The sequence below is a fragment of the Hemicordylus capensis genome, chromosome 4, assembly GCF_027244095.1.
Source record: "Hemicordylus capensis ecotype Gifberg chromosome 4, rHemCap1.1.pri, whole genome shotgun sequence".
Taxonomy (NCBI): domain Eukaryota; kingdom Metazoa; phylum Chordata; class Lepidosauria; order Squamata; family Cordylidae; genus Hemicordylus; species Hemicordylus capensis.
In genome coordinates this window covers 55,303,156-55,330,773 of record NC_069660.1, presented here as the reverse complement: position 1 = coordinate 55,330,773, position 27,618 = coordinate 55,303,156, and the positions used below count along the sequence as shown (strand labels likewise).

Sequence of the window (27,618 nt, the reverse complement as noted above, 5' to 3'; positions counted from 1 at the left end):
TGCTGCTACAAACATTAGGGCTGTGTGATGCTTCAGGGGCCTATTCAGCTTCAGCTTGAAGAGAAGAACCATCTGACTGGGGCCGAAACGAAGCAAACCCAATCAAACCCTTCACCCTCCAAAGCTTTGCTTGGTCCTTTCACCCCTCGGAGTACTACTTACAGGACCAGGCAAAAGACAAGCCACTTTCCCATATCTTTGCTCCTGCTGCTTTTCTATATCTTTGCTCCTGATGTAAAGGAGCAGGCAGCATCTTTTGCAGTTTGCTTTTAAAGTGACTCCCACCCCCCGTTTCCTTTCCCTGTGGTCCTGGGAATGGCACATTTTAAACACAAATTGCAGAAGATGCTGCCTACTCCCTTGCCATCAGGAGGGGAAAAGCAGCCTGTCTCCTGCCTGGCCCCGAAAGTACTTTTAGGGGTAAGGCTGAAGTGAAGCTTTGGGGAGCTGAAGGGTTCAGCCTTAAGCAAAGCAACACACACCCCAAAGCCCCAAAATGAAGCTAATAACCCTCTGAATAACCCTTTTCACACAACACATAATCCACTTGTGGAATTCTCTGCCACAAGATGTGGTGACAGCCAACAACCCGGATGGCTTTAAGAAGGGTTTGGATAACTTCATGGAGGAGAGATCTATCATTGGCTACTAGTCAGAGAGCTGTGGGCCACCTCCAGCCAAAGGCAGGATGCCTCTGAGTACCAGTTGCAGGAGAGTAACAGCAGGAGGGAGGGCATGCCCTCAACTCCTGCCTGTGGCTTCCGGCAGCATCTGGTGGGCCACTGTGCAAAACAGGATGCTGGACTAGATGGGCCTTGAGCCTGATCCAGCAGGGCTGTTCTTATGTGCTTATGAAGTGTTGGAGATGGAGTTCCAGTGCATCAACCTTCCACACCAACTATCCTAATGACCACTAGGGGCATTGGGAGTAGAGGTAGTTAGTGGTAGTTAGTCTGCTTACCTGTCCCTGCTTTGCTTCTACTCTATGACCCCTGCCTTGGCTTCTCAGGTATTTCCTGTAGCAAGTTAGTTCTACTTCCTTTCTCCTTGGAAAGCAGATGGAAGCATCTCTCTCTCTCTCTCTCCTCCTATTCACTATGTAGCTCATAGTTAGGATAGGTCTTTCCTATCTCAAATGTACTTAATCTAATAAATTTTATTTACTTTAAACTGCACTACAATCTCCATGCTCATTCTTGATGAAGTCATCAACAATGAGGCTGTGCACTACTTCGTAACTGGAGTGGGCAGCTTCCTCTTGGTGCTTTGCTAAATAATCACAAATTACAACATGAAGCAGTTCCTGAATTGAAGCAGAGCTACAGTGCTTTGCACATCCCTAACACACACTGGAGGGGAGAGAGAACTGGCAACAACTAGAAGCAATTGCCTCATGCTTGTGTGGCTTCTCTATCTTCAGTTCCAGAATTGCTGTAAGTGAAGGGGAGGGGTCTACTCTTCAGCTCATCATACTGAAAGGTACTTAGGTACTTGATTAATAATCCACACTCTGCTATGTATTTCAATTTGGATTTATACTCACCTTTATACTTGTATACAATAACTTGTATACAATAACTTAGAAATCCCTATAGCTGGCAAGAGCTGAGTCTTAGAAAATAATCTGTTGTCATGTACTACTTGATTAGAAGAGGCTCAAAAGAAAACAAGGAAGCCTCTTAGAGAAGCTATTAAACCACTGAGTTGTTCCAGTTTTCCAGAACTAGTTAACAAAGAATGCTTTTGGTGGCAGTGGCAACGAGGTTTCCAAGATCAGAACACATGAAAGCTTGCAAAAAAGGTCTAAGAACTAAATGCAGTAGCATCTTCCAGATCCCAGCAGGAGTGCGGTCAGCAGACACAAAACAGTTCTGGATCTGTACCATTTTTGTTCTACACAAAACAAGAGCCGCATTTAGCAGATCTCACCTTTAACCCCACTCTTCCGGAGCTCTCGGTCCTGTATGAAACCAGCAAACATCTGTGTTTCCATGAAGATGTCTAGAAAATGGCGCACATTGCGGGAGGTGTGGGATTTCCGGAACGGCTCCCGCTGGAATACTCGCTCCCCTTTCTCAGTGACATGCATATGCAAGGAATAGTGTCCCACAATCTCCACAAAGAAGCGCACAAAAGCTTCCGATACCAGGGAGTCCAGAGTCACATCACCTGCCAGAAGGCACACAAAGCTGTTACTACCCTCCCATCCACTTCCTTCCCAAAAGGCTATGCAGAGTCCACTCATCCTACTGAGTAGGTCAAAGTCTACATGTCTAACTGCCTGAAACAGAAGCAACTAAACTGACACATAGCTCAGAATGTCAGCAGTAACAGTGAGTGCAATAATTGTTATATTGAGATACTAAATAAAGGGGAAACTACCAAAACTAGGCATTTGTCAGCAAATGTAGGTCTGGGGAACTAGTCCACTGTTTTACTGCTGCACAGTGGCAGGATATGTGTAAGTTTTTCAGAGCATAAGCCTGGACCTTGTATGTATGCTTCACTCTTCCCCGCCGATTGCATCCCCACTGCAAACTGCTTCCCAGGCAAGTATTTTGCAAGAAAAATAGGCTGAGTTTCCTCCTGTTATTTCTCCCCTACCAACCTCTCCATACTTACACTTCCCATTCTGCCCACCCACAACCCATTGCAGTTAAAACTTATGGCTAATAGACCAGCATGAATATGAATGGCTGGCTTCCAATTTTGTCTTTCCTGAAGGGAAAGGAACTTGTGCCTTTTCTAGGGACATGTCAGTAGCTCTCCGTTGTACACAAGAGCACCGAAGTAGGAACCCAGGACATACTCTTAAAAGCACAGGTCTTTAAATAGTCTGTCTTCTCTCATTAAAAGCTATCCTGGGCTTATGTGGACTCTTGCATTCAGAGGGAGCCCATCCCTTATATTAAGAGTTCAAGAGCTGTAATGTAAGATTCTCGACTATGGCTTTGTAATTCATTCACCTTGTGTGTAACACCGCTCCTGAAACAAGATTTCATTCCTTTCCTCCAATATCTGTACAAGTGCAGCCTGAAGTTTGTGAGGTAGGATTTCATCCTCATCTGAAATCTTTAAAAACAAAAATCAGTGGTTAACTCGTTGCATTCAGAAATGGAGAAAGGACAACACTAACATGCTGCATGAAGTAATTGTGTCAGCCAGAGAGAATATCAGTGTGTGATGTAAGTCTGCATGCCTTACAGCCAAAAGTGCAAAACAAATTAACAAGGGTATTTAAAGCAGATCCTACATATAGGACTATCAGTATATTAAACATATTGCAGAAAGTGACACAACCACTACCTAGCTCCAGCCTCTAGTGACCAAAAAACTAAACAAAGCAATCTGTTTGAAAGCCAGAGCAGATCCAAAGCATAAGACTGATCCTTTATAATACCTTTGGCTACCTGACTCCATGCGCTGGCTGCAATGCAAAACAAAGCAGTAAGGCAAAGAGGGAAGCATGCTGGACAAAGCGGACAGGCAACAGCACCATACAAGAGGTGCCAGAGACATTGATTTCATCCTGAGGCCATTTGTAGCATTGATGAGATTGCCCAAGTTTGAAAGGGACAGCATGTGATTACAACAGGGCGCACTACAGCAAGGACACTGCTCCTTGTTCAGTTTAATGAGACAGCCATAACTTTTCCCATCCAAGTTTCCCTTTTTTGTAGCATTAAACAACATTTCCCATTCACCCTTGTTGCCCCATATGCCTGGAATTCACAGGCGCGCGCACACTCAGAGACCTAGATGGTGCTCAAAACCCAGCTCTTCCATGAGGTCTTTGGTCTAAATCTTCATCCCCAACTGAAAGCAAGCCTAAGCAGCAATCCTATGCACACTTACCTGTGACTAAGAATCACTGAACACAGGAGGACTTAATTCCAAGTAAGTATACACATGATTGAGCTGCAAGGATATACACCTGTATTAGTTCTCATTCAACCCTTCTGTCCTTGCACCTCTCTACCCCAGCTCCCCACCCATTGGTCACTACCTAACTTTAGACTGCAAGCTCCAGGGAACAGAGAATGGTCCTTTGTTTATCATGCGACATGCACAGTCATAAAAACTGAAGTTTACCATCTCTCTCCAACAATCTGACCTTTTAGTGCTGATGCACTAAAGTACCAAATATTGGAAGAGGAAGCAATTTTCCAAGCACACAAGTAGTTAAACGTAATCACAAATTCAGAACACAAACTACTGCCACAAAACACAACACCAGTTCTACTTCTGCTTAGTGAAAGGTCAACCTCTTCTAGTTTCATCTATATGAGAACTTTCAGTCCATAGGGGAAAATGGAGACTAGCAGAGAATTATATCATGAGAGTTTATTTTAAGAACAGCTGTCCACAGGAAACGCTGACTGTCTAGACAACAAAGAAACAAAGTCTTGTGGGGTGGAAATGCACAAAACAGGGGGGGGGTGAGAAGAGATGAAGAGGAACAAGAGCTCTCTAACATCTCACTCAAGGCCAAAATACACATTATGTTAATAATACAATTGGCCCTGGTGAGCTTGATTTTAATTCCCTAAATAGTAGCTGTATGAGGTGGGGAGGGAGGGATCCAGATTTTGCTTCCTCGTGGCTGCTATTTAACCTTAGGAAGAAAGCTCCCATTGGTGCCAGTGGGAGAGGCAATCCAGATTGTGATTGGATTTGTGAGGCAAAGCCCCTCTCCTTCCTTCACATCGCAGCCTCAACCTGGATGGCTCCTCCTCCACAGAGAGGAGAGCTGGTCTTGCGGTAGCAAGCATGACTTGTCCCCTTAGCTAAGAAGGGTCCGCCCTGGTTGCATATGAATGGGAGACTTGATGTGTGAGCACTGTAAGATATTTCCTTCAGAGGATGGAGCCACTCTGGGAAGAGCATCTTGGTTCCAAGTTAGGGCTGAGAGAGAGTCCTGCCTGCAACCTTGGAGAAGCTGCTGCCAGTCTGTGTAGACAATACTGAGCAAGATGGACCTAAGGTCTGACTCCTATGTTCCACAGCTACTATTATTATCGGAACCAATAAAGACCAGCTCTGGCCTGTGAGGACTGTCAGCCACCTCACCCACACCCCGCGGCTTCCCAGGAGTACTGATAGACCAGTGTGCCCTGAGAGGAAGGCCAAGCCAGGGAGCTCTTGTCCTCAGCTCCTGAAAAGACCAACAGCCTGAGATGATGTTTTATTAATCTTCTGTAATTTGCTTCTTTTAATGTTGTAAACCACTTTGGGTGCCTTTGTCAAGGCAGAAAGGCGGTATAAAAATGTAGTAAATAAATAAATAAATAATAAGTATTTCCGGAATTAAAATCAAGCATACCAAGGCCAACCATGTTATCAACCAAACACGTAGCTTGGCCTCAGTTTCTGGTAGGGGTTTTCAACCTTTTTTTAGCATGCATATTCTCCTATCTCAAAGCTTCAGCTCAGGTACCCCATACAAGCAGCCAAGAACAATGACCCCCAGAAGCAAATCTTGCCAGAGTTGGTGGGAAATAAAGTACAGCTAAGTGAATCTGCCCTGGAATTCAGCAAAAACAACAAACCAAACCTCTGACTCTATGCTGTGGCTTCCTTCTTGCTCCTGTCCTCTAGCCGGGGCTCTACAGAATACCCCTGATCTGACCCAGTCTGTCCCTCCTCTTCTCCTTGGGACTGGCTGGCTAGGAGCTCAGGCTCAGCCTACTCCTCCCTCAGCCTGACTGACAGGCTCAGCAGCAAGGGCAATGCCAACAGTGAGCATCTGGCACCATTTTCCTTACTGCCAAGCCTGTCAGTCAAGCTGAGGGAGGGATGGGTTGAGCCTGAGCACTTAGTTAGTCTGTCAGATGCTGCCTGACACTCCTTGACTTAGAGCAGGAGCCAACAGTGTAGCTTGCAAATGAGTCAGGGAGGAGGGAGGGTTCTGTACCCCATATGCCACTTATGAGGTTTCAAAGTATCCCCAGCAGTTCACGTGCCCCTGGTTGAAAACTGCTGCCTTGGGGGAAATCACTGTTCCTCACAAGGTGCACCTGTGGACACCTAGGCCATTCAATTGCACAGACAAAATCAGGGCTCCTTTGCGAGTCTTGCCTCCCCTGGAAGCCAGTCTGATAAGACATTCTTAGGTCCCTCTCCAGCAGAAGCAACCTTCACCCATTTCTCAGCAATATAAATGGGAGACCAACAATTTGTGATGTAAGTTCAACCTAGAAGTCAGCAGGAGATTTGTGACCAGATTGCCAATTATTTTCATTTTCATTATGAACAACAACAACAAAAGTTGCAGTGGGATCTGGGCCACAGCACTAGAGAGGGAAATGGTTAGCAGCACTTTTCTCCCCCATCAGCTGCGGTGGCACAGCAGGGAAGCAGCTTGCCTAGAGTGCAAGAGGCTGTTAGTTCAAATCCCCACCACTGTGCCTCCCAGACTGTGCCTAGTAGTCACATCGACTCAACAGCACAATCTTTCCTCTCCTTTTTCTCCCACAAGCCATTCCCCAATTTAAATCACCCCCTGCCAAACTGCTATTAGTTGTGAAAGGGTGCGGGGTGGGGGGGAGAACAAGTACAAATACTTCCCCACTATCGTTAGCAGCTGAGGGGAGAAGTGGGGAAGGATTTGAATTTGGGAAATTGTTAAACCCCTACTTCCTCAAGGCTGTGGCCCTTATCCAATTCCCACCCCTCCCGCAGTTGCCTTAAGTCTAAAAAACTGTTTTACAAGACCTGATCATGAATTTCCTGTATCATGTGTAGTTTCGCATTTAGATGATTTTTCACACATTTATTTCCCCACAACCCCAAATGGCACCACCCTGAAACCCTTTGTTCTGCTTGCTTGTGAAGCCAGTTGACAGACAAGGAATTTTACTCACCTCCTGCAAAAACCTATCAGCACAGAGATCAACAATCAGTACCTAGAGATAAAGGAAGAGACATGCTATTATTGCAATTGTGCCATAATACAGTAAATCCCTGGGTCCTTTGTGTAGTACCCTGCTCCCAACCCCCAACCATACCCATCCACGGGACCAAGTTTTAACACGTGATAAACCTGTGCTGGTTCAGACAATACTTTGCCCAATTGGCTCTCCTTGAAGCTCTTTTCACGATCAGCGAGAAGAACTTCTGGTGGATCTGTGGGGAGAGCGGGCTTAGCTTAGCCCGCTCCCCCCACAGACGATCTAACATGTAGCCCTGGATGGCCAGATTGGCCGCCCAAACGACTGAAGGCTCCGTCATGGAGCTGGTGGGGGTTGCGTGGATCAGGGGCAGCGCAGCCCCAGAATGCCCCAATACAAGCACATGGGGCATTCTAGGGGGACCCCCGATACCGGGAGGCTGCTTCTAGCCTCCCAGTCAGGGGTCTACTCGTGTGTTGCCACGCACCGTGGCAGGACACAAGCAGGAAGATGAGATTAATGGAGCGCCCGCTCTGTTAACCTCATTTAAGGGGAAGGTGTTTCAGGGGGGCTAGCCTGCAAGCCCAGTGGTTCCCACGATCACTGGAAAGTGGGCTAAGCTCCCTTAACCCGCTTTCCAGTGATTATGGGAATAGCCTCCTCATACGATAGGGACATATAGGCACCATGAGCATCCTTTGCACCTCCCATTGTGCTAGAGAGACATTTTTTGATTGTCTGGGAGCACAGGTCATTCAAGCCACATCTCTACACATGCTACAAATACTAGTAAAAGGGACCGATTGGGTAAACTATTTTGTCAGGCAGTTAAGGAACAATACTCTGGCACACCAGAAAGAGCCAAGTACATCATGCACTCACAGTGGGCACATGTCATCACACAAGGAGGGCAGGTTGAATTGATTCACATGACCAAGTTATTGCATGTGATAAAACTATTGGACAATAGCCTGGTTGCATGGAACAGATAACACAGAACAGACAACACCAGTGCAGCCCTTCTTATCAAATGAATTGACTTTTCATTAATGGCAGGCAATTTGGAATGGGATAAGTATATTTCCTAACTATGACTTCAACTGGTTGAGTAAACAAGCCTTTGAAGACAGCTTTGTCACACACACAAAAACCCAAGAACCCTGAAAACGACACCAATGTGCATGCTTCAGTACTTAGGAAGAACTGAGCATATCCCCCCAAATAAACAAGCTACACAAACAGCACCACAATCCTTCAGTCCCATACTGCCTAAGACAAGACATCACAACTACTTGCATTTCCTCCCTAGTTTCCCCACGACTCACCTCTTCAATGGGCAGGTCTTGGAGCTGCGTTAAGGAACAGGAGAGGATGCCAATGAGGAATGGGGTAGGGGAGCAGACAATGTCTATCATAGAAGCTGGCAGGACAGGGATGTAGGTGTGTTGCCAGGTGAATGGATACAGTGTTGCAACCACCGCATGGCCACATTTGGACAAGGTGCTATGTCGAGAAAAGATAATACGAAACACTTGTCATCGGTCATGAAATCCCCATATAAATTCAAAACATGCCTAAAGTAGAAAGGCAATTGGGCTAGGAGAGCCTAGCCCAATTTTTGCTGATCATGTAAACCACAAGAGGCTAGCCTGCTTTTGTAGCCCTCCCCAAAGCCTAGGTTTGCGGAGCGAGTGCTCCGCAAACCCGGGCTTCCCGATTGTGAGTAGCCGCAGCGCGGCTCCGGACCGCAGCTACTCATGAGTAGACCCCCGGTGGGGAGGCGAAAAGCCACCTCCCGACTCTGAGGGTCTCCCCAGTATGCCCTGCGTGCTTGTGCAGGGCGTACTGGAGCTTCCAGGGGCTGTGCAGCTCCCGAGCTCCCCAGTCCCCACCGGTTTCATCACGGAGCCGGCAATCGTGTGGGCCGCCCAGGGCTACCTCCCTGCTTATGCGCAGGGGGAGCTGGCTTAGCCCGCTCTCCCTGCACTCTCTCAAGAACCAGGTCTCACTGATCATGAGACCCAGCTCAATGAATGGTTGGACCAGGTACAAGCTACAAAATGTAACAAGAAAGTGGCCCTAACTTTATAGATATGCTTTAGCCCCCCCCCCAAATCTACTCAGAAAACTTGGAAGGTTCTGTACTATGTAAAGTTTTAAAATGAAAACAAGTCAGGATCTTACCAAACCAGGAGCAGCAGCTATCAGATCGGACTCACCTTAGATTGTCAGCAACAAAGATCACCCTCCTTTCCAGCAGGAGAGAGGCACAGACTTGGATCAAATGCGAGACACTAAGGCACTTGAACAGACATTCAAAGTCAACATGCTCCAGTCGGGAATCTAGTGGACGGCAAAGCTCAATCACCTAAGCGCAAAGAGATATAATGGAGTTATGGACAAAAGGATGGCCTTATTTCTTTTTCTGGAGAACAAAACATTGGGTGGGTGTTCCACAGAGACTTGGCAAGCCCTAAGCTGTATCCTAAAGGACAGTTAAAAAGCACCAACAACAAGTTAACTCCATGTGAATTGATTCTATTAGTCTTTAGTCTTGCCAGTGATTTGTGTTAGGAGCAAAGGGAACTGCAGGTTGCTTACCTGTAACTGGAGTTCTTCTGGTGGTCATCTGTCCAGTCACACAGACGGGCTTTCACACCTGTGTGAAGAAGCATCCGGAACCTTCACAAGCTAATTTTTCTTTCTGCCTTCAGATAGGTAGCTAGGCTCAACCACCCCGATACATCTTAGTCACGTGACCCTCACCCCTCTCCTAGAGTCCACCGAATGAGGCTCTGCAGCAGGGCAGGGTGGGCAGGTGTGTGATTGGACAGATGACCACCAGAAGAACTCCAGTTCTTCAAAAAGAGGAAACGAGTTAGGAGATGGGTGAGGGTCATGTGACTAAGGTGTATGGAGGGGGTGGAGCTTAGCTACCTATCTGAAGGCAGAAAGAAAGAAAAATTAGCTTGTGAGGGTTCCGGATGCTTCTCCACGCAGGCGTGAAAGCCCATCTGTGTGAGGGACAGAAACCACTTAGAAGAACATCCCTTACTGGGCAATACTCCGCTGGAATACAAACCACCATTCCTTTTACCTCATTTCCTGCTCCTGGCAGGAAACTCTTCACAGTGATGGTGCGCCCAGGAGCAGGGAATGGTGCTTCCATGACACTGCGCATGAATGGGTGCACCAGGGCTGGGGACATCTCCCGCCTTTTCTCTACTTCATCTAAAATCTGCAAAATAAGAACATGGCGTTACTGGACTGGTCTTTTTGGCCTCAATGCAAGTCAGAAGAGGCAGAAGGGACTGAAATGGCACTTCCACATGTCAGCTAATACAGACATATTATGTCATGTGCAGTAGGTGTGGTGTAAATGCATGCTCATATCAACAGAGAGGAGGTTTTTGCTGTTGTTGCAGAACGACCTTCCACAGAAACTAGTATTTCAGGTTATTTCATTTGAAAGTGAGTCAGCTGTGGTTTCACCAAGCATGGGCAGTCCCTGCCCATGCAAGGCACACCTCCCAGGTGCATTCCCCAATTCCACCTCCTCTTCCATACACCATTCCTCATCCTTTCACTTCCGGTAGTTCACACGCACTATTTTCAAAGTTTGTTCTCAGCATTTTTGTCAGAGTTGGGCAGCCTACACTTCCATCCCCCACCCCCACTTTTTTTTTTACACTTTCTTAATTATACATTTAGATACATTCCACTTATTTTCTGTTGGTTCCTCCTTCATTTTTCTAGATGGCTGCAGTCTGCTTGGAGTAACATGGAACCACAATTAGATGTTGGGTCTTATTGCCTATTGTGCATCCCAGAGACAGGACTAGGTAGTGGTATAATATTTATGTATTATTTATTTTTCTATGTAAACTGCTTTGAGAATTTTGTTGAAGAGTGGTATATAAATATCCATAGTAGTAGCAGTAGTAGTAATAGTGGTCAACCACTGAGCCAAAGCAGAAGATGTTCCCTAGTCCAATCCCCTAATGCAACAGAACACTGTGAAGAGTCCATGTTCCTGTTCATGACATGCTATCCCTTCCTGCCCTGCATCCCCAATACACATGCAAATGGAGCATGTCCAGGAAAAGGTCACAGAATATACAACTCTTAAATTTCAATGTTTACACATTGCTTCATATGGATGATTATACATGCATGTGCATCTCTGGCTGGCAACCTCCTTTTAATGGAGACTTTGTACTGGGCACAATTTGTTTGATGGAGTCTTTTTGTGGAGTGACTGGTGTTTTAAGTTATTGCTCAAGAGTAAACTACTGGCAAAAAAAATGAACAACAGATTGTCAGGAGCTGCCAAGGCTAGAAGTGAACCAGAGCTGAAACCAGAAACCAAATAGAGAGCCTATGTACAGGGATGTGAGCCCATACAGAACTGCATTTGCTACAAATACAAGCCTAAGAGTTTTCCAGAGCATGAACAGCTGATGTATTATAAAATGATATGAACATATAAAGCTGCCTGAGACTGACTCAGACCGCTGGTCCATCTAGCCCAGTATTATTTATTTTTGACTGGCAGCAGCAATCAAAAAATTCAGACAAAGGTCTTTCCTATCCTCTGTTATCCAATTCTTTTATTTGGAGAGGCCAGGGAGATGGCAAAATAATTTTGGAACAGATTAGACACAGCATTCAATTGATGATTCTTAGCTGCTGGCCTGCAACCAGGTAGGAGACAAGACAGGTTTTTTCTGCAGTTTCTTCTCTAGTAAGAGAAAGCAAACAGGATTGGCGGGGGAATTCTCCAAATCAGGAGATCACCCTGAGTGGCAATACTTTCCAAACAAGACTCTAAGGGATTAGGGGGTGCAGGGTTATCCCTCAGTGAACTCTGATTGATGTGGAAGGGTGATTTTCCTTCCATATCAATAGAAATGCATTGAAAGTCAACTTTTCTCTTTGCATCTCCTAGATCAGGACTCCACAACTTTGGCTCTCCAGCTGGTTTTGGACTACAGCTCCCATAATCTCCAGCCATACTGGCCATTAGTCAGGAATGATGGGAGTTGTAGTCCAGCATCTGCAGGACAGTTGGAAGTTGTGCAATCCTGCCCTAGCTGACTGCCAGGTGCAGTACAAAGTTGTGCAAGCTGGACAAGGAAAAGTGACACTAGAAAGGGGTTTAAAGTTCTAAGCAGCTAAATTTGCTATGGACCAGAGAGCAATTCACTCACCTTAGAGAAAAGGTTGAAGCAGCCTAGACGGCTTACCATACAGTATACTTCAGGTAGCCGCTTCCCTTTTCCCTCTGGCTAAAAGACAAGAGCCGGCAGTTATGCACAAATCAGCAATCTATCTTAAGGAATATGCAGAATGACCAAACTGCTAAGTAACTTGCACCTCATTGTAGCCTGAAAGTTTCACTCCCTTCAGCTTCCAAAATAGATCTTTTTCTGCCTTTTCCTGGCTGAAGAATGATTTGAAGCTCCATTTTGCTCGTGTACAGTATATCTAGACTGCTAACCATTTCAGCAGCATTGAAAGCTATTCAGCCCACAGGACTGTTGACAAGCAGTCGTCCTTACACCTACAACTGCAGAATTAGCATCAAAGAAAATTTGCTACTCACCAGGAGCTTCTTGCAATATCCGAACCAGCGGCTGCCATCTTCGCCCGTCAACACAAAGGAAAAGGTTTCACTGGAAACCAAAAAGAATTTGTGAGATGCACTGAGGGTCCAAGCAGGAGTTATCTACCCTGAAGGGGGCCCGGTCTTCATGGCTTTAAGTCTATGCTACACTGCTCTTCCCTAATCCTCACATGGGGATTGTTCAGAAGCCTCTATGTTTACAGCAGATATTTCATTTATTAAGCAGTTGATTGCTTTCTAGGCTCTCCACCCTGCCACTGAGGACCAGAACTGTCAGCCAAGAAATGACCTCTTTACCACACCCTGTCAGAGGTCCCACTAGGGTAGGTAAGCAGGATGCTGAGTTTCTGGCATAGCAGCATCTAGACCATGACTACACAGTGGTAGATAAAAAGAAAGGAAGGACAAAAAGTAAAAGGCAAATAAGAACAGCAGCATTGGGGTGTGTGTGTGTGTGTGTGTGTGTGTGCGCACACACAAATAGTACTTGTTAGTAAGCCCTGCTAACGAAGGCAATACATCTTTTAAAGTTTCATTAAGAAATTCAGATTTCTTAAGTCAACAAAACAGCACCTTCTCAGTTTGGGAATTACAAAATTGGATGGAGAGAGAGAGAGGTGGTTACCATCCACCTTCTTCCTCTCACATAACACTAGAACCAGGGGTCATCCCATGAAATTGATTGCCAGGAAATCTAGAACCAACAAATGGAAGTACTTTTCCACACAACGCATAATCAACTTGTGAAATTCTCTACCACAAGATGTGGTGACAGCAAACAACCTGGATGGCCTTAAGAAGGGTTTGGATAACTTCATGGAGGAGAGGTCTATCATCGGCTACTAGTTGGAGGGCTAAAGACCAGCCTCAAAGGCAGGATGCCTCTGACTACCAGTTGCAGGGGAGTAACAGCAGGAGAGGGAGCATGCCCTCAACTCCTGCCTGTGGTTTCCAGCAGCATCTGGTGGGCCACTGTACGAAACAGAATGCTGGACTAGATGGGCCTTGGGCCTGATCCAGCAAGGCTGTTCTCATGTTCTTATCCATAGGGCAGGCAGCCATCCTTGATCATTTTGCTGACCCCCACCATCACCATTCTGTTCTCAGCACAAGATTTGCTCTAGGAGATTAACAACCCCTCAAACATCCTGTTCTTGATCTAGATCTTCTCAGAAGAAAGTCCGTTAACTTTCAAGTCACTTACCTCTTTGACTCTGACGTTGGACCCCAGTCTTTGGGGTCAGGGAAACAGAATTTGGGGATAACCTTCAGCCTCTCCTCCATGTCCTTAGATTGCCGAAAAGAGTGGTCAGGCTGCAGAGGAAAAACATGCCAGGGGTCATCGAACAGGCACAGCCAGTCAAAATGTTCCCCTCACTCCACAACTAGTCAGGTGGGATGCAGATATGGGAAATTGCACTCTAGCTATTCCCAAGTCCCAAATCCCACCCACCCCCAACAGTTTTTACCCTCTCTCTCCTCCATGTATTTCCTTAAAAAATAATAAATAATCAATAAATCAAAGAGAAGCTGTAATTTATTATTTTTAACTCTGAGGATTTCTGAGCCCTGCTACAGAGGTTTTTCAAAGGCTCAGTCACAGTTTTCAGGTATAAGAATATCAGTTTCATGGTAAGAGTACACAGTTTAGCAGTGGCTGACGGTTTCATAGTGCATTTGTAAAGACCAAAATACACGTTATGTGAAATGAGACATTGGGCCTGTGTTTTGTTTTTTAGGTTAAATAGCAGCTGTTGGGTGGGGGAGAGTGCACAGGGCAATCAGGATCAGGACCATGACTCACAGGGAGAGGGTATTGAACCTTTCCCCATTATCCTGCAGTTCCAATGAAAACCGCACCCCACAAAGCTGCTATTGGCCCCAGGAGGAAACCTTCCATTGGGATCAATGGAAGTTTCCCTGCCAGGGCTAACAGCAGCTTTGGGGGTGGCATCAATGGAAGTTTGTCAATTGATTTCTCAGTACTCTGGCATAGCAGGAAATGGTTAAAAAACACATCCCCACATACCACAGTCCCAATCCTGATTCTGCCCCCTCCCCCCTGCAGCGAGTATTGAAACTTTTAAAACCAAACAAAACTGCAGGGCCACATTCCATGTCATGTGTTTGTTGGTTGGAAGGCCATGCAAGGGCCACACTGCCCACTCCAATCTAGCCTGACTTGCTCTGGAGTCCAGTAAAGGTTTCCCAGGAACCCAGCTTCACTGCAGAGTCCAGGCAATGAAGGGACTGACAGACTGTTTTGAGGCAGCACTATTTTAGGAGCTGGTGAAGGTCTGTAATTACTGCCCGCATGGTATAATCATTGCTCTACAATTACTGGGGCAATGTTTCCTGTTGGAACTCCAGCTGAAAGACCCTCCTGCACAAGCCTCGTTAACATCCCACACAACATTCCCAGGCAGAGAGAAGGCAAGCAGATTGGCAGCAGGCCAACCACTTTTCCAGCAGCGATACAAACAGCTCACGGTCACGTGAGGAGGTGGGACATTGCTCACTAGGTCTCCTGCTTAATGTTGGCCAACACATTCCCCTCCCTGTTTTTGTTATCAACAGCAGCCTAGATGAAGTCAGCACAGCTTTGGGGATTATGGTTAACTCAGCTGTACTTCCTTTCTCCAGCGTCCACCCCCAGCCAGCCACGCACCACTAGAAACTGGTGCATATTTTCCGGAAGCAGACCAAAGTTCTCTCACGACTGTCTGGCAAACCATCCAGCAAATCATACAGCCCCAGATTCTACAACAGAGACTGAGCACCACCAACTAGGTCAACACTCAGCCATCCCTCTACCCCACAGCTCAGGAACAATGGCTTCAGTCTGAGTGGGGGAAACAGTATGTTGCTTGCCAGCATGTATAACAACACACATGTTTTTGTTTGCTTTAATGGGTTTTTAGCAGAGTAGTATGCTTTATTTTACTCTTTTATTGTTTTGCTTTGTGAGCCACCCAGAGGACAATTTGTTAAATAATAGAATACAGTTATTCTATTATTTATTAAAGCTTTTCCTAGGGAAATGTAACATTGAGAGCACAATTTGGAGTAAAGACATGGTGTGGAAAGGGAATGCTTACCCTTTCTGTAGTAGCTACCATTCTCCCAAGCTCCTTCCCTGTCCTGTCCCATGGAATTCCAAACACATGTTTGAAGAGGCAAACCCAGATTTCTAAACCCACAATGAATCGGAGGACTAATTTAGAGTGGAGACATTATGGGCAGGAACTTGGTTAAGAGTACAACCACCATCCACCACTTCTCTAACCCAAATCCTTTCCCTGAAGCTGCATTTCTCGAGGAAAGCAGCAATTGGGCTTTTATTAAACAGGTTTTCATGTGACATAAAATTAGGCTCTGAGGATGCTCCAGGTCTTGTATGACAAAATGATATCAAATGGCCACCATATCATCAGTCCCAGCAAGCCCCACTCACTGCAATATGGAACCGGGATAGCTGTTCCCTGTAGTATGCATGCCAAAAGACTGTTTTCCATCCATTATTTCTCCCCCACTGCCTTTTCTTTATTTTACAGTGAAACACCACTATTGTTAGAGCAGGAGGGGTGGTGGTGGGAAGAAACCAGTAATTTCACTCACACAGCAGTCTGAACAGGGAAGCAATACAAGAGGCTGAATTTTCAAACAGGAAGCTTTCAATTAGCACTGGAAAAGACCTTTGCTGAGTGCAACTTGGCCATCAGGAAAGGCTGGGTAATACAGTGCACTCTTAAAGTGCGGTGTAGCACCTTCATTTGAATTTCACTTCTAGGAAGTTCTTTACACCTGGCTTGTAATTTGCATCTCCTCCAGAATGGAGGTGTGTGCGCGCACATAATCAGCCAAATTTACCCCGAAGTCCCTGCAAGCTATTGGGGAGCACTTCACACACAACTCGGGTTTTTCATTGTGCGTTAGAGTGTAGCCTGATTTTTATCCAGGGTTTTAAAAAAATCCACTTTTTACATTGTCTTTGTTGGGCAACTTCAAACTCGCAGTAAAGCCTAGCAAAAAATCCACAGTAAAGCTCTGCTGTCTGGGAAAGCTCTAGCTAACTGCAGAAAAGCAATACCTCAGCAGCGCTAAAAGGCTCTGGTATGGAAGCAACCTTAGCTTCTTTGGCACTCAAAGGATCAGAGAGAAAATTCTGGAAGGGCCCAGCAAAGACAGGGACTGACGTGATGCACAGCGTTGCCTCTCCATAACATTGCACTGCAGGACTGCTGGGACATTCCAAGGCTGCGCCAGGGTTGCACTAAATGGGTGGTTGCAGAAGCAGCACTTCCACAGGCACCCCCATTGATCCAAACTGGGAAACCTGCAGAAGTGCTGCTTGCACAATGGCCTGCTTAGTACAACCCTGGCACAGCAGCCCCGCAGCACAGCATTACAGAGACAGCACACTGGGCATCGTGTCAGCCAGGGTCCTCAGCTCCCTTTCAACTTTGCCAGTTACAAGATACAATTTTGTTAAACAGGAGCAAGCACACCTTCCCCTGTCCCAACCCGCTGCACACTAAAAGCGTATTCTGCAGAGGCCCATGAGCATAACAAGGACATAATGTGGTTGCTAGAGTCCTTTTCCCGCTCCAGATAGTTTTGTATCATCCAAAAGAATACAACTTTTTTGCAACTTTGAAGATTTGATTTTTAGTTATAATTCTTCTCCTTCATTTCTACTGTCTGTCTGTTTATTTATTTATTTATCTAACATTTGTACCTAGCCTGCCACCTAGAACTCACATCTCTGGGGTGGTTGACAACAAGATACATATTAAAACAGTGAAATAATTTAAAATATAACACAATATCAAAACTGTTAAAAACTGTTGATCTAATTAAAAGCCTGGGTGAACACATGTGTTTCAATTGCCTTTTAAAAAGTTGTCAGAGATGCAAAGGCTCTTATTTCACTAGGGAGCGCATTCCAAAGCCTCGGGGCAGCAGCAGAGAAGGCCCATCCCTGAGTAGCCACCAGACGAGCCAGTGGCAACTGCAAACGAACCTCTCCTGATTATCTCAATGTGCGGTGGGGCTCATGGTGAAGACGATGGTCTCAAATACCCAGGGCCCAAGCCGTTTCTAAGCTGGCCTAGTTAGTGTTACAGATACAAAAGAATCATAATAAAGTACTGATAACAAAACAAAAAAGCTCCACAGAGTGAGAACAGATGCAGTTGTGTGAAACTTACCTTGCTGGGAAACTGTTGTATGATCTGTGGGCTATATGTCGCCTCCGAGTGCTTCTTCTGCAAGGACACCACCACAAAGAGCTCAAAGAGTTGCTGTTCTTGGAACTCAATGAGGTCCCGCTCCAGCGTCTGGTAGTGTGGGTTCCTCTTGGACTGAGCCTGCACCTGCAGCAGGCGCTTATGACGACCTATGGAAGACAAAAGGTTCTAACTACTATGGCCTCACATCTTGAGTGGAGGAAGCAGCAGCAGCACGGCTTCCATTCAACAGCTAGGAAGGGGGCTGAAGGCTTAGGGATTTGCCCAAGGCCATCCAGCAGGTCAGCAGCAGAACTGGGAACAGGGCAAAACACTTCCCTCCTGCACACTAGAAAGTCATGGCTGTGTTGTTGGCAGTATAGTACTCAATTAACCAACAGACAACTTGGAAGAGTTCTGCAGACATAAGAACAAATCTTGCTATGCTGCCTGATTTAAGACAAAACAAACCAGCATCAGCAGGCTCCTAAATCTAGCACAGGGAAAACACTAGTCTTTCCTCTCCATTATAGTAAACTATCATAGCATCGCCCCCATTTGGAATGCACACAGTGATATAAAGGAGCAGGATCAAGACAACTGTGACAACTGTAGCGACTCAGGCTTGGTGGGCTTGCACCAAGTAAAGCAGCTCAATAGTTTTATTTTAAACTGGAGTGTATTGTCTCCCCTCCCATCTTTATCATCTAGAGAGGGTGCTTATCTAACCGCCTGCACAACACTGTCTGCAGGAAGGAAGCATGGCTGGCTTTATGCTGATGGACACAACCAGCATGTTGCTGTGCTAGGCTACACGCACTGACAGTTTCCAGATATAGGGAGCAAAGCTGGTGTGTCCAGATATGCTGATGCCAACTAGGGCAGATGAGTCATGATGCAGAGCCAGTTTGGAGCCTGCTGCTCTAGTTGTTCTTCCTCCAGTGTTTACATGCAAGCCGAGGATAAAGGGCCAATCTCATTATGTATAATCTCACTCCAGTTACTCCTTTTCCCAGCAAAGGGCGTTTCACAATTTTAAGGAGCATACAGAGTACAGAAGTGACTGGGCTACAATCTCAACAGGAGTTCTCAAGAGACAGTACTGGGGATGATCCGAGGAGAAACATGTGACCAGGAAAGAAAGAGAGGGGAGGTCATTCACACAATCAAAAACTGTGGTCTACCCGGATTTGGGAGCTGTGTGTGCTCCCAATTTTCGGTTGTGTGGAAGCAAGGTAGGAGGAAAACCTGGGTAGCTTTTCCTCCTACCTTGCTTCCACAAAATACACACTTCTACCCAGGTTTTCCTCTTACCTTGCTTCCACACAACCAAAAATTGAGAGCGCACACAGCTCCAAAACCTTGGTAGAACAGTTTTTGATTATGTGAATGACCTCAGACTCTTCATGAGAAGGTCATTTCACAGAATCAAGGAGTTGCAGAGAACCTCAAAGATCATCTACTCTCACTTCTGAAATGGCAAATTTTCCTAGATATAATCCTTTTCTTCCTTGTCAGATTCTCATTCAGCCTTCTCTTTAACCTCTGGAGAAGGGCACTCCACTATTGCCCTGGGGCAACTTATTCTATTTGCCCTCCTATTCTAAAGTCCTTCCTTCCTCCAGCACCATGCTGCTCTCAAATCTGCAGTACTTTCTTTCAGCATCTTGCAAAGGCAGTTTCTGGCTCCCCTGCAGTGATGCACTTTGGTATACTCAGCTGTCACAACCAAACTCCACTCAAGGACAGGGGGAAGATACATGCCCTTACAGGTGACAATTGCCAAGAGCACCAAAGGAGGGGTGGTGGGTCAAATTGACACACTGCAGGTGCTGCCCTGCTGTGGCTTACACAGAGGTCCACAGTAGCCTGTGCAGGCTGATGACATCATGTGTCACCATCACAGGCCTCCATACAGGGTCAGCATGGCAGAAGCTACACTGTGCAAGCCAGACCAGCTTCTTCTCCTTGTCCATCACTCAGGATAGGTAAAATGCACCCGGATAGGAGAGCAGAGCTGGTCTTGTGATAGCAAGTATGACTTGTCCCCTTATAGCTAAGCAGGGTCCACCCTGGTTGCATATGAATGGGAGACTAGAAGTGTGAGCACTGTAAGATATTCCCCTCAGGGGGTGGAGCCGCTCTGGGAAGAGCAGAAGGTTTCAAGTTCCCTCCCTGGCTTCTCCAATATAGGGCTGAGAGAGATTCCTGCCTGCAACCTTGGAGAAGCCGCTGCCAGTTTGTGAAGACAATACTGAGCTAGATAGACCAATGGTCTGACTCAGTATATGGCAGCTTCCTATGTTCCTCTGACATGGGTAGCTGTGCTTTCTCATTTACTCAGGCTCTCTTTTATGCTATCTTCTCAATTCTGAAAACTGCTACCATGCATCCTTCCTCTTAGAGAATCTAAGGAGCAGTGGTTTTCGAACTTCCTATCCTCAAGGAATTATTTCCACACTGGATCGATCTGCTGCGGAACCTATGCATGACTGCAATGGAACTCCTGCTTTGCCATTGTCCTGGATGAACCGAGTATGTACCTTAGAACACAGCCAACGGTCACCTGCAGCTATAGATTGCAGGGAAAGACTAAAATGGATGACACAGGAACATAGGAAGCTGCTATATACTGAGTCAGACCATTGGTCTATCTAGCTCAGTATTGTCTTCACAGACTGGCAGAGGCTTCTCCAAGGTTGCAGGCAGGAATCTCTCTCAGCCCTATCTTGGAGATGCTAGGGAGGTAACTTGGAACCTACATGTTCTTCCCAGAGTGGCTCCATCCCCTGAGAGGAATATCTTATAGTGCTCACACTTCTAGTCTCCCATTCATATGCAACCAGGGTAGACCCTGCTTAGCTAAGGGGACAAGTCATGCTTGCTACCACAAGACCAGCTCTCCTTTCTTTTCTGTCCATCAGAAAAGTTTGTCCATCATGACCTCTCTTCCTCTCAAGCAACCCTTGCTATGCTTCTGAGTAATTCCAGGGATCCCTAGAAACACAGTTAGAAACCTCTAACATGCCCAGTTACTTCAGCCTTTCTTCCAATCTATCATCTTCACTGAGATTCTAGGAATAGAGTCCTCCACCAAAGTTTTGGCACTGAAGGCTGCCAAGCAAGCTCTTGCCAAAATCTATGCCTTGAGTCCAGCAAGCAGCCTCTCAATACTCATTGAGAGTCCATTTCGCCACAAGCAGGTGGCAAATATTCCAATGACTCAAGTAGCTCACAGTCCCAAAACTCCCTGGATGGTGCCAGGGCAGAAGCTGTAAGGAGCCTAGGAATTCCCAGCATTAAGTGTGCCAGCAAGTGCTCTGACAGCTGCAATCATGCCCCAAGAGCTGGCTCAGCCTCAGTGACTCACTAGTTCACTCACTTTTCGGCAGATTCTCTGGTTCGCTGTCATACCCATTGGTTTCACCTGAAAGAAAAGAAAATTTCCATTGGCATTTGCCAACTGGGTGGGAATAGGGAAAGCTGGAAGGCAATTGATTGTCTGATGACCCATCATGGGCCTATGGCATCGAAAGCTAGGTACAGCTCACAAGGCAAAAGTGCACACACTACATATTAAAGAATATACATAGTGTTTCACATCTTATTATGTGAATCCAGGGAGGCATCTTCTAGGTTGTGCAATGCAAATGACTGCATGATAATATATCTCCATAATTGTATACTACTACTACTAGGCAACCTAATTTGCAGGATGAAGATTACATAAATAATGTATGGCTATTATTAGATGTGCATGGGAAAAGAAAGTGCCACTCGACCAGAAAAACAGAATTGGTAACCCACACATTAACACACCAAAAAAACTTTGATCTGTTGTAATTCTGTTACAGAAGTTTTTACACTGCCCTGTGCCACTTGGAGGAAGGTTAGGATAAAAATATAAATATTTAATATAGGTCTATCTAGGACAATTTTCAATATTGCAGAGTGCAATGTTCCTACCCACACCAATTTTATGCATGCTGCTGCTAGTAGGGAAATTGTGCATAGCTCAGCATTTATACCTCTGGCTGGAGAAACCTCTTTTCCTGTGTGTGCCACCAACTTCACCTTCTTCTTCCCTCGTTTGGAGTCAAAGATCTCCTGTATCTTCAATACAAGCTGTAACCCAAACGACAACAGTGGAAATCAGCAGGGTTCATGTGTCCTACTAGTGTCCAGGCAAAGACCAGAAAGCATGCCATACAGTACAGAGACCTGTCTCACACAGAACTACAGATGGAAAGGGTTAATAATCAAGCCATGCTAAGAATGCTCTGATTAATCCAGAGAGCAAACTGAATAATCTGTAAACACCATAGAAAAGAATAGGGCAGGATCCAGATTAAATCCCACTGAAATTAATGAGACAAGTTACTCATGATTAACTTGGCTTATTTCTTTCAATGATGTTTAGTATTGACAGTCTGGATCACGGCCTTTATAAAGGAAGGTAACATTCCAGACAGACATACTGGCTAGAAGTCCTGGATCTCATTTCAGTGCCAGACCACAGGGAGAAGTGAGTTGGATGAACCGGCAAGCCACAAGTTTTCCCCAATCACATCCCTCCTTAGTCACCTTTACTTAAAATTAAAAAGTTCTAAATGCAGCTTTTCCTCATAGGGAAAGTGCCTAGCCCCCTAATCATTTTGGTTGCCCTCTTCTGCACCTTTTCCAGCTCCACAATATCCTTTCTGAGATGTGGCAACCAGAACTCTACACAGTATTTCAAGTGTGGCCACACCATTAGATTACACAATGGCATGAGGATATTGGCAATTATATTTTTGATGCCTTTCCTCAAAATCCCTAGAAGGGAATTTGCCATTTTAACAGCTGCTGCACACTGGTTGACATCTTTATTGAGCCACTCAACAGACAATAAAGGGTATCCGTCATTTCCTCCCTTGAAGCTAATAATGACATGGGAAAGGGGTGAGGAATAGTAAAGCGAGCTAAGAGTTCCATCCTCTCTCCCCTAACATCATGGCCCTGATCTAAAATAGGCCCCTACGTGGCTATTTTTAATGAAAGATATTGGGGGACTCCATGATGTCATGTGGCCTCAGTTACTGGGTGCTCGCAGTTTTCATTGACGGCTCCCTTCATATCCAGAGAGATGTCCATGTCCAAAAAACAACTGCCACCAGCAGCCCCACCCAACAAGGCCCATATGAGGTGTCAAGTGTCTCAAGCCACAGGCAAAGAGAGAGCTCTTTGCCTCGGCATGTCTAGGCACAGCCTGCTGACACTCTCGTCTTCTGCTTTCCTATTTTAAGCACGGCATGCAGGCCAAGTTCCCTCTTGCCCGGCTTTAAGAATGCATTCGAACATTCCAAGCAAAGGCAGCAGGGTGGGGTTCCGTTGTTCCCATCACCGCAAATAATGCCTACAAGCCAAGAGGCAGGGACCAGGTAAATCTGTTCACAGTCCCAACCCTTTTCCTGACCTTGGCAACCTGAGCAAAGGCTGACTTGCAAAGGAGCAAGGATTACAGGGTTCCAGTCTGTGGCCCCTGGGCCAGGGAGGCACAGAAGGAGTGCAGCGTGACCTTAAGGCACAACTGCCCTGATGCAGGAAGCACTGCATTTCCTGCATCAGCTCCCTTCTGCCTTCTTTTCCGCTCCTCCAAAGTTTCCCCAGCCTTTATCCCAATTCTGCTGACTTGAGAGCGCTTCACAATGTACAGGGCAGCCTAATAAGACCGGTGTTTGCTGAGGTAAACGTCAAGTGTGAAGGGGAGTCACGCATGTCCAGCTAGTACAGGAATACACACCAAGGAACAATGACTGGCCCTGGCTTCTGGGCATACATCTGCTATGAATGTGAAGATGAGTGTCTCCATGTCATACTTGGCCTAGGGCCAGTGGTCGCCCCCATCGACCCTAAGTGCTCCTCCCTGACTAATTGTTTATTGAGCCATGAGAAGCTTCAGCCAATGCTGAATACTCTGCAGAGTCCCCCGGCACCATGCACAGATGACCAGTCTCACTGTGCAATGCTGCACTTTGCCAAGCGCCAGGAGCTCCTTTAAGGGAAATGGAGCCTTCTGAAGCCCCTGCCTGCACCTTCTTGGAAGCCATGCACAGAGTGTTGGGAAGTGTATTCTTTCCAGCGCTCTCCCTGCAGAGCTCTTAAAGGGCCCCTCCCAGCACCAAGAAAAGTGCTGTGCCGTGTGGAAATCAGCACAGTGGGAAATGGCTCTCACATTGAAGGTTTTTTGTCAAAGTGGCCCCCACTTGAAAAATAGTGAAGAAGATTATTGTCATATTCCATATATGTACTGCAATAAACTCCGGTGGTCCATGCATCAAAGCATGCAGAACCTAGAGGAACTCAGAAGTTGCTTGGAGCCACAGATGTGGTGTCATAATGCCAGAAAGCACCCACATTTGTGTTAAGGATAACTGAAATGCTTTCCTAGTTCATTTGGGCATCATTCCAGCAATCACAGCCAAGTCCTACAAGTTCATGGTGAGATAACAAGATGCATTTCTTCTCTTGGTAAATTTCTACCACATTTTTTGGAGGTGGTTTGGGGGAGACAGGATTGATTTCTCTATGGAAGAAAGATTGATTTCTCTAAGGGCATTCACAAGTGGGACATGTCATCATTCCTCCTGGTTGGGTAGTTAGGATAACCACAAAACAAGAAATGCTGATGTGGAACACTTGGAGAGACTTTATTCACTTGGAGAGACTTTATTGGGGAACATATTCCCCAAGTCTGCCAGGGAATCAGTTAGCATTCTCCTCCCTCCCACCCCCATTCCCTTTGTAGTAACAGAAACCGATTCCCACTAGGCAATGTGGCTGCCTCTATCCTTTAATTGGTGCAAGTTTGAGAGCTCCTCTTCCACAAGTTCCCAACCAGAAATAATGGGCAGTATCTAGACACAGTTAGTCACAACTAAATCCCATGGACATTAATGTGACTTAAGTCAGCCATAACTGTCCCATTGATTTAAGTGGTGCTTAGTCTGTTATAGGAAGAACCGCAACTTCTTTTTTGTAGGGTTGCTAAAAGAACTGGGGTGTGTGCAGCGCATGCTATTAAAAATTTGTACAAGCATATGCACGTTGATACAAGGCATGAACTGGATGAGAGTCCAATTCCTTCAATCTGTGGGCAGTACAAAAATCAATTCTTGCCTCTCTGACTACCCCTTGCGTGTATCTCCATTACTCACTCACCCACGGGAGGGAGAGGCAGGAAACACATCAGGAAAATTTTATTCCAGTTTGAAGGAACAGGCTCATTCTTAACTAGATACTCAGCAACTTTACACCACAAAACAGTTTGGAGGTTAAATGTTAAATCAGGAATGAGCAGCTCCAAGGAAAGAAGCTACAGAAGTCTGGGCAGAGCAAATGAACTCAGGGTCACTTTCAGTCTCTGCAAACATCATCAACACACCCTCTTGTTACAAACAGAATTTAACTTCCATTGTGAATGGAGGTTAGTAGCCGTTGTTAACTGCCTGTTTCAACATACTGCCTACATGCAGCCAGTTTGTTAATGAGCCTGAACATTTGGCTACACACCGCAGGACAGCAGCATTATCGATGCTCTCGTAATCTGGTGCTTTTCACACCTCCCCTTACTTTCCAGTAGGATGATGCCGAATACAGAAAACAGACACCTTAAATCTCGTTTCATGGGGCCAAGCATGGGTTAGGTAACCTAGAATTAGATTACAGTTGCTGAGCCTTGTGGAATTAGGGCTGTGACCAATCTGATTGACCAGCTGCAGCTTAAAGCAAGTGCCAAACAAAAGACTCAGGGCAGAGAGAAAAAAAGGAACACAGCTTTCAAAAAATAAAATAGGTGCATAGGTGGTGTCGTGGATAGAGTGCCAGACCAATACTAGAGTTGGGGTTGTTGCACAATAACACTGGGATTTATTTATTTTTTTAAAAAACAAGACAGAAAATTACATGGGCAGGATCCACGGGCACCACACACACATAAAATGCCCACATTCTCTTCACTACCAATTGGAAGGGGAAGAGGCAAGGCCTCCTCTACAACCCAATTGGCCAGGAATGGGCTGGATGAATCGGGGGGGAGCTGGCTGTGTGAACAAGCCAACATTTGAAAAACTGTAATGAAACATAATCAACCGTGATAAAAAGCAGCAAAGTGAACAGCTCCGATTTACTCAGATTTATGCTTATTTGCACTTGTATGTACTTATACACGATTTAGATACTCTTGTCCTCACTTGCACCACTTCCTCCTGCAGTAAAGCTCCCAATCCAAGAAACCTCTGGGTAGGATTGGGAGAGACTCCTGCCCAAAACCTTGGAGAGCTGCTGCCAGTCAGTATAGATAATACCGAGCTAAATGGACCAATGGTCTGACTCGCAATAAGGCAGTTTCTTATGTCAGCTCAGGTTCAAAAACTCCTCTCTCAGCCATGAGTTTCTCAACCATAAAACTCACTGGGTGACTTTGAGCCAATCATCATCTCAGTTTAACCTACCTCACAGGGTTGTTGTGAAAATAAAATGGAGAAAGGACACCTATGTATGCTGCATTGATCTCACTGGAGGAGGGATGGAATACAAATGTGATTAATAAGTACACCAATATATTTTTTAAAGTGAAATGGAAAGTGAAATGGCTTTGGGTTTAGCTTTTGGCTTTCCATTTTTGGCTTTGGGTGGATAGGGAATAGATTTGCTGGTGTTTACAATTGCTCCTGCACTTGAATGATACACTAGGGGAGCATTCAGCCTCTGGAGTAGTAAAAAAGAAAGAAAGAAAAATTGCACCACTTTTCACTAGCCATGCAATAGACACAATGGAACAGGTGGGGTGCAGGGAGGGCAGAACTGCATCTGACCACTAACAAACTATTGATGTGTTAAGTCCTTACCCGGGGAAGATTTTTCCTCTTCCTGCTTCCAGCCTCCCCTGCTTTGAAGAACTTCCACTCGGTCAGAGTAACAGGTAGAGTGGTGTCCTTTGCCAGTTTCCCACGCAGACAGATACGTGCACTCTTTAGCTCCAGGGTTTTGCGGTGAAGAAAATGTGGCTTAAGGGGGAGCTGAAGAAGAGAAAAGAAAGGAAAAGTGAAGAAGGAAGCAATCCCTACATGCTTGATCAGGAGAATAAATCACAGATTGGACTGCCTGGTTTTTAGCAGAGAGGATGAAGCCGAAGAATCAAAGAGGCTGGGAACAATCTCTGAGTAAGGGAAGAAGACAGGCAGGCAATTATGTTTATTAGACACTGTACTTGAATTTGAATGCTGGAAACATTCAGCAGAGGCATGACTGGGCAAAGCTATTTGTGGGCCAAACTACACGCTACATTAAACATATCATCAGCCCCAGTACACTTAGTTTTTCTTTGCCAAATAGCAACCGCATGGGGTTCATCTGGATCAGGACCTCAGTCTGAGAGGAGCTTTAGCCCTTTGCCCTTACTGTAGTCTCATATCAGATCAGGCTCAATGCAAAATATATAGAGAGAGAGAACGGACGTAAATACGGATAACTGGAAAAATGACTACAGTAAGCAGCAACCTACCTTCATAGAACTGTTTCATTAACAGACTACCTCAACAGCAGAACCAAACAAAACTAAGGCAAGCTCTCACAAAATACTGACAGTAAGTATTCTTTAAAAAAATAAATAAATCTAGCATTCACCATGTTCACATTGAAACATGCACAAGTGAGAGATTGCTGCATCCCACACCTTTACCCTGACCATTCACCATGACCACCAGCACACTGCTCTTAGAAGTCTCTTTTTCTTGCTATCTTCCCCCACTGACTCTGTCTTCAGAAGGTATTCGCGCGTGCGTGCGCACACACACACACACACACACACACACACACCTCTACCTTAGCCACA

General features: G+C 45.7%; 1 protein-coding gene across 6 annotated transcripts in view; it reads right to left on the bottom strand.

The window, feature by feature from the left end:
- The window catches only part of DENND2C (DENN domain containing 2C), a 76,530-nt gene that overhangs the window by 8,942 nt on the left and 39,970 nt on the right, over positions 1 to 27,618 (bottom strand). For all 6 annotated transcript variants that reach the window (XM_053249863.1, XM_053249861.1, XM_053249867.1 and 3 more), the window contains exons 5-17: positions 26,633 to 26,803; positions 21,773 to 21,869; positions 21,127 to 21,171; positions 17,727 to 17,914; positions 13,721 to 13,830; positions 12,496 to 12,565; positions 12,101 to 12,178; positions 9,988 to 10,128; positions 9,110 to 9,258; positions 8,216 to 8,393; positions 6,864 to 6,905; positions 2,967 to 3,072; positions 1,930 to 2,169 (exon numbers count right to left, since the gene is read on the bottom strand). In XM_053249863.1, the coding sequence (XP_053105838.1) occupies positions 1,930 to 2,169; positions 2,967 to 3,072; positions 6,864 to 6,905; positions 8,216 to 8,393; positions 9,110 to 9,258; positions 9,988 to 10,128; positions 12,101 to 12,178; positions 12,496 to 12,565; positions 13,721 to 13,830; positions 17,727 to 17,914; positions 21,127 to 21,171; positions 21,773 to 21,869; positions 26,633 to 26,803 (1,615 nt within the window). The remainder of the gene's footprint in view (positions 1 to 1,929; positions 2,170 to 2,966; positions 3,073 to 6,863; positions 6,906 to 8,215; positions 8,394 to 9,109; positions 9,259 to 9,987; positions 10,129 to 12,100; positions 12,179 to 12,495; positions 12,566 to 13,720; positions 13,831 to 17,726; positions 17,915 to 21,126; positions 21,172 to 21,772; positions 21,870 to 26,632; positions 26,804 to 27,618) is intronic.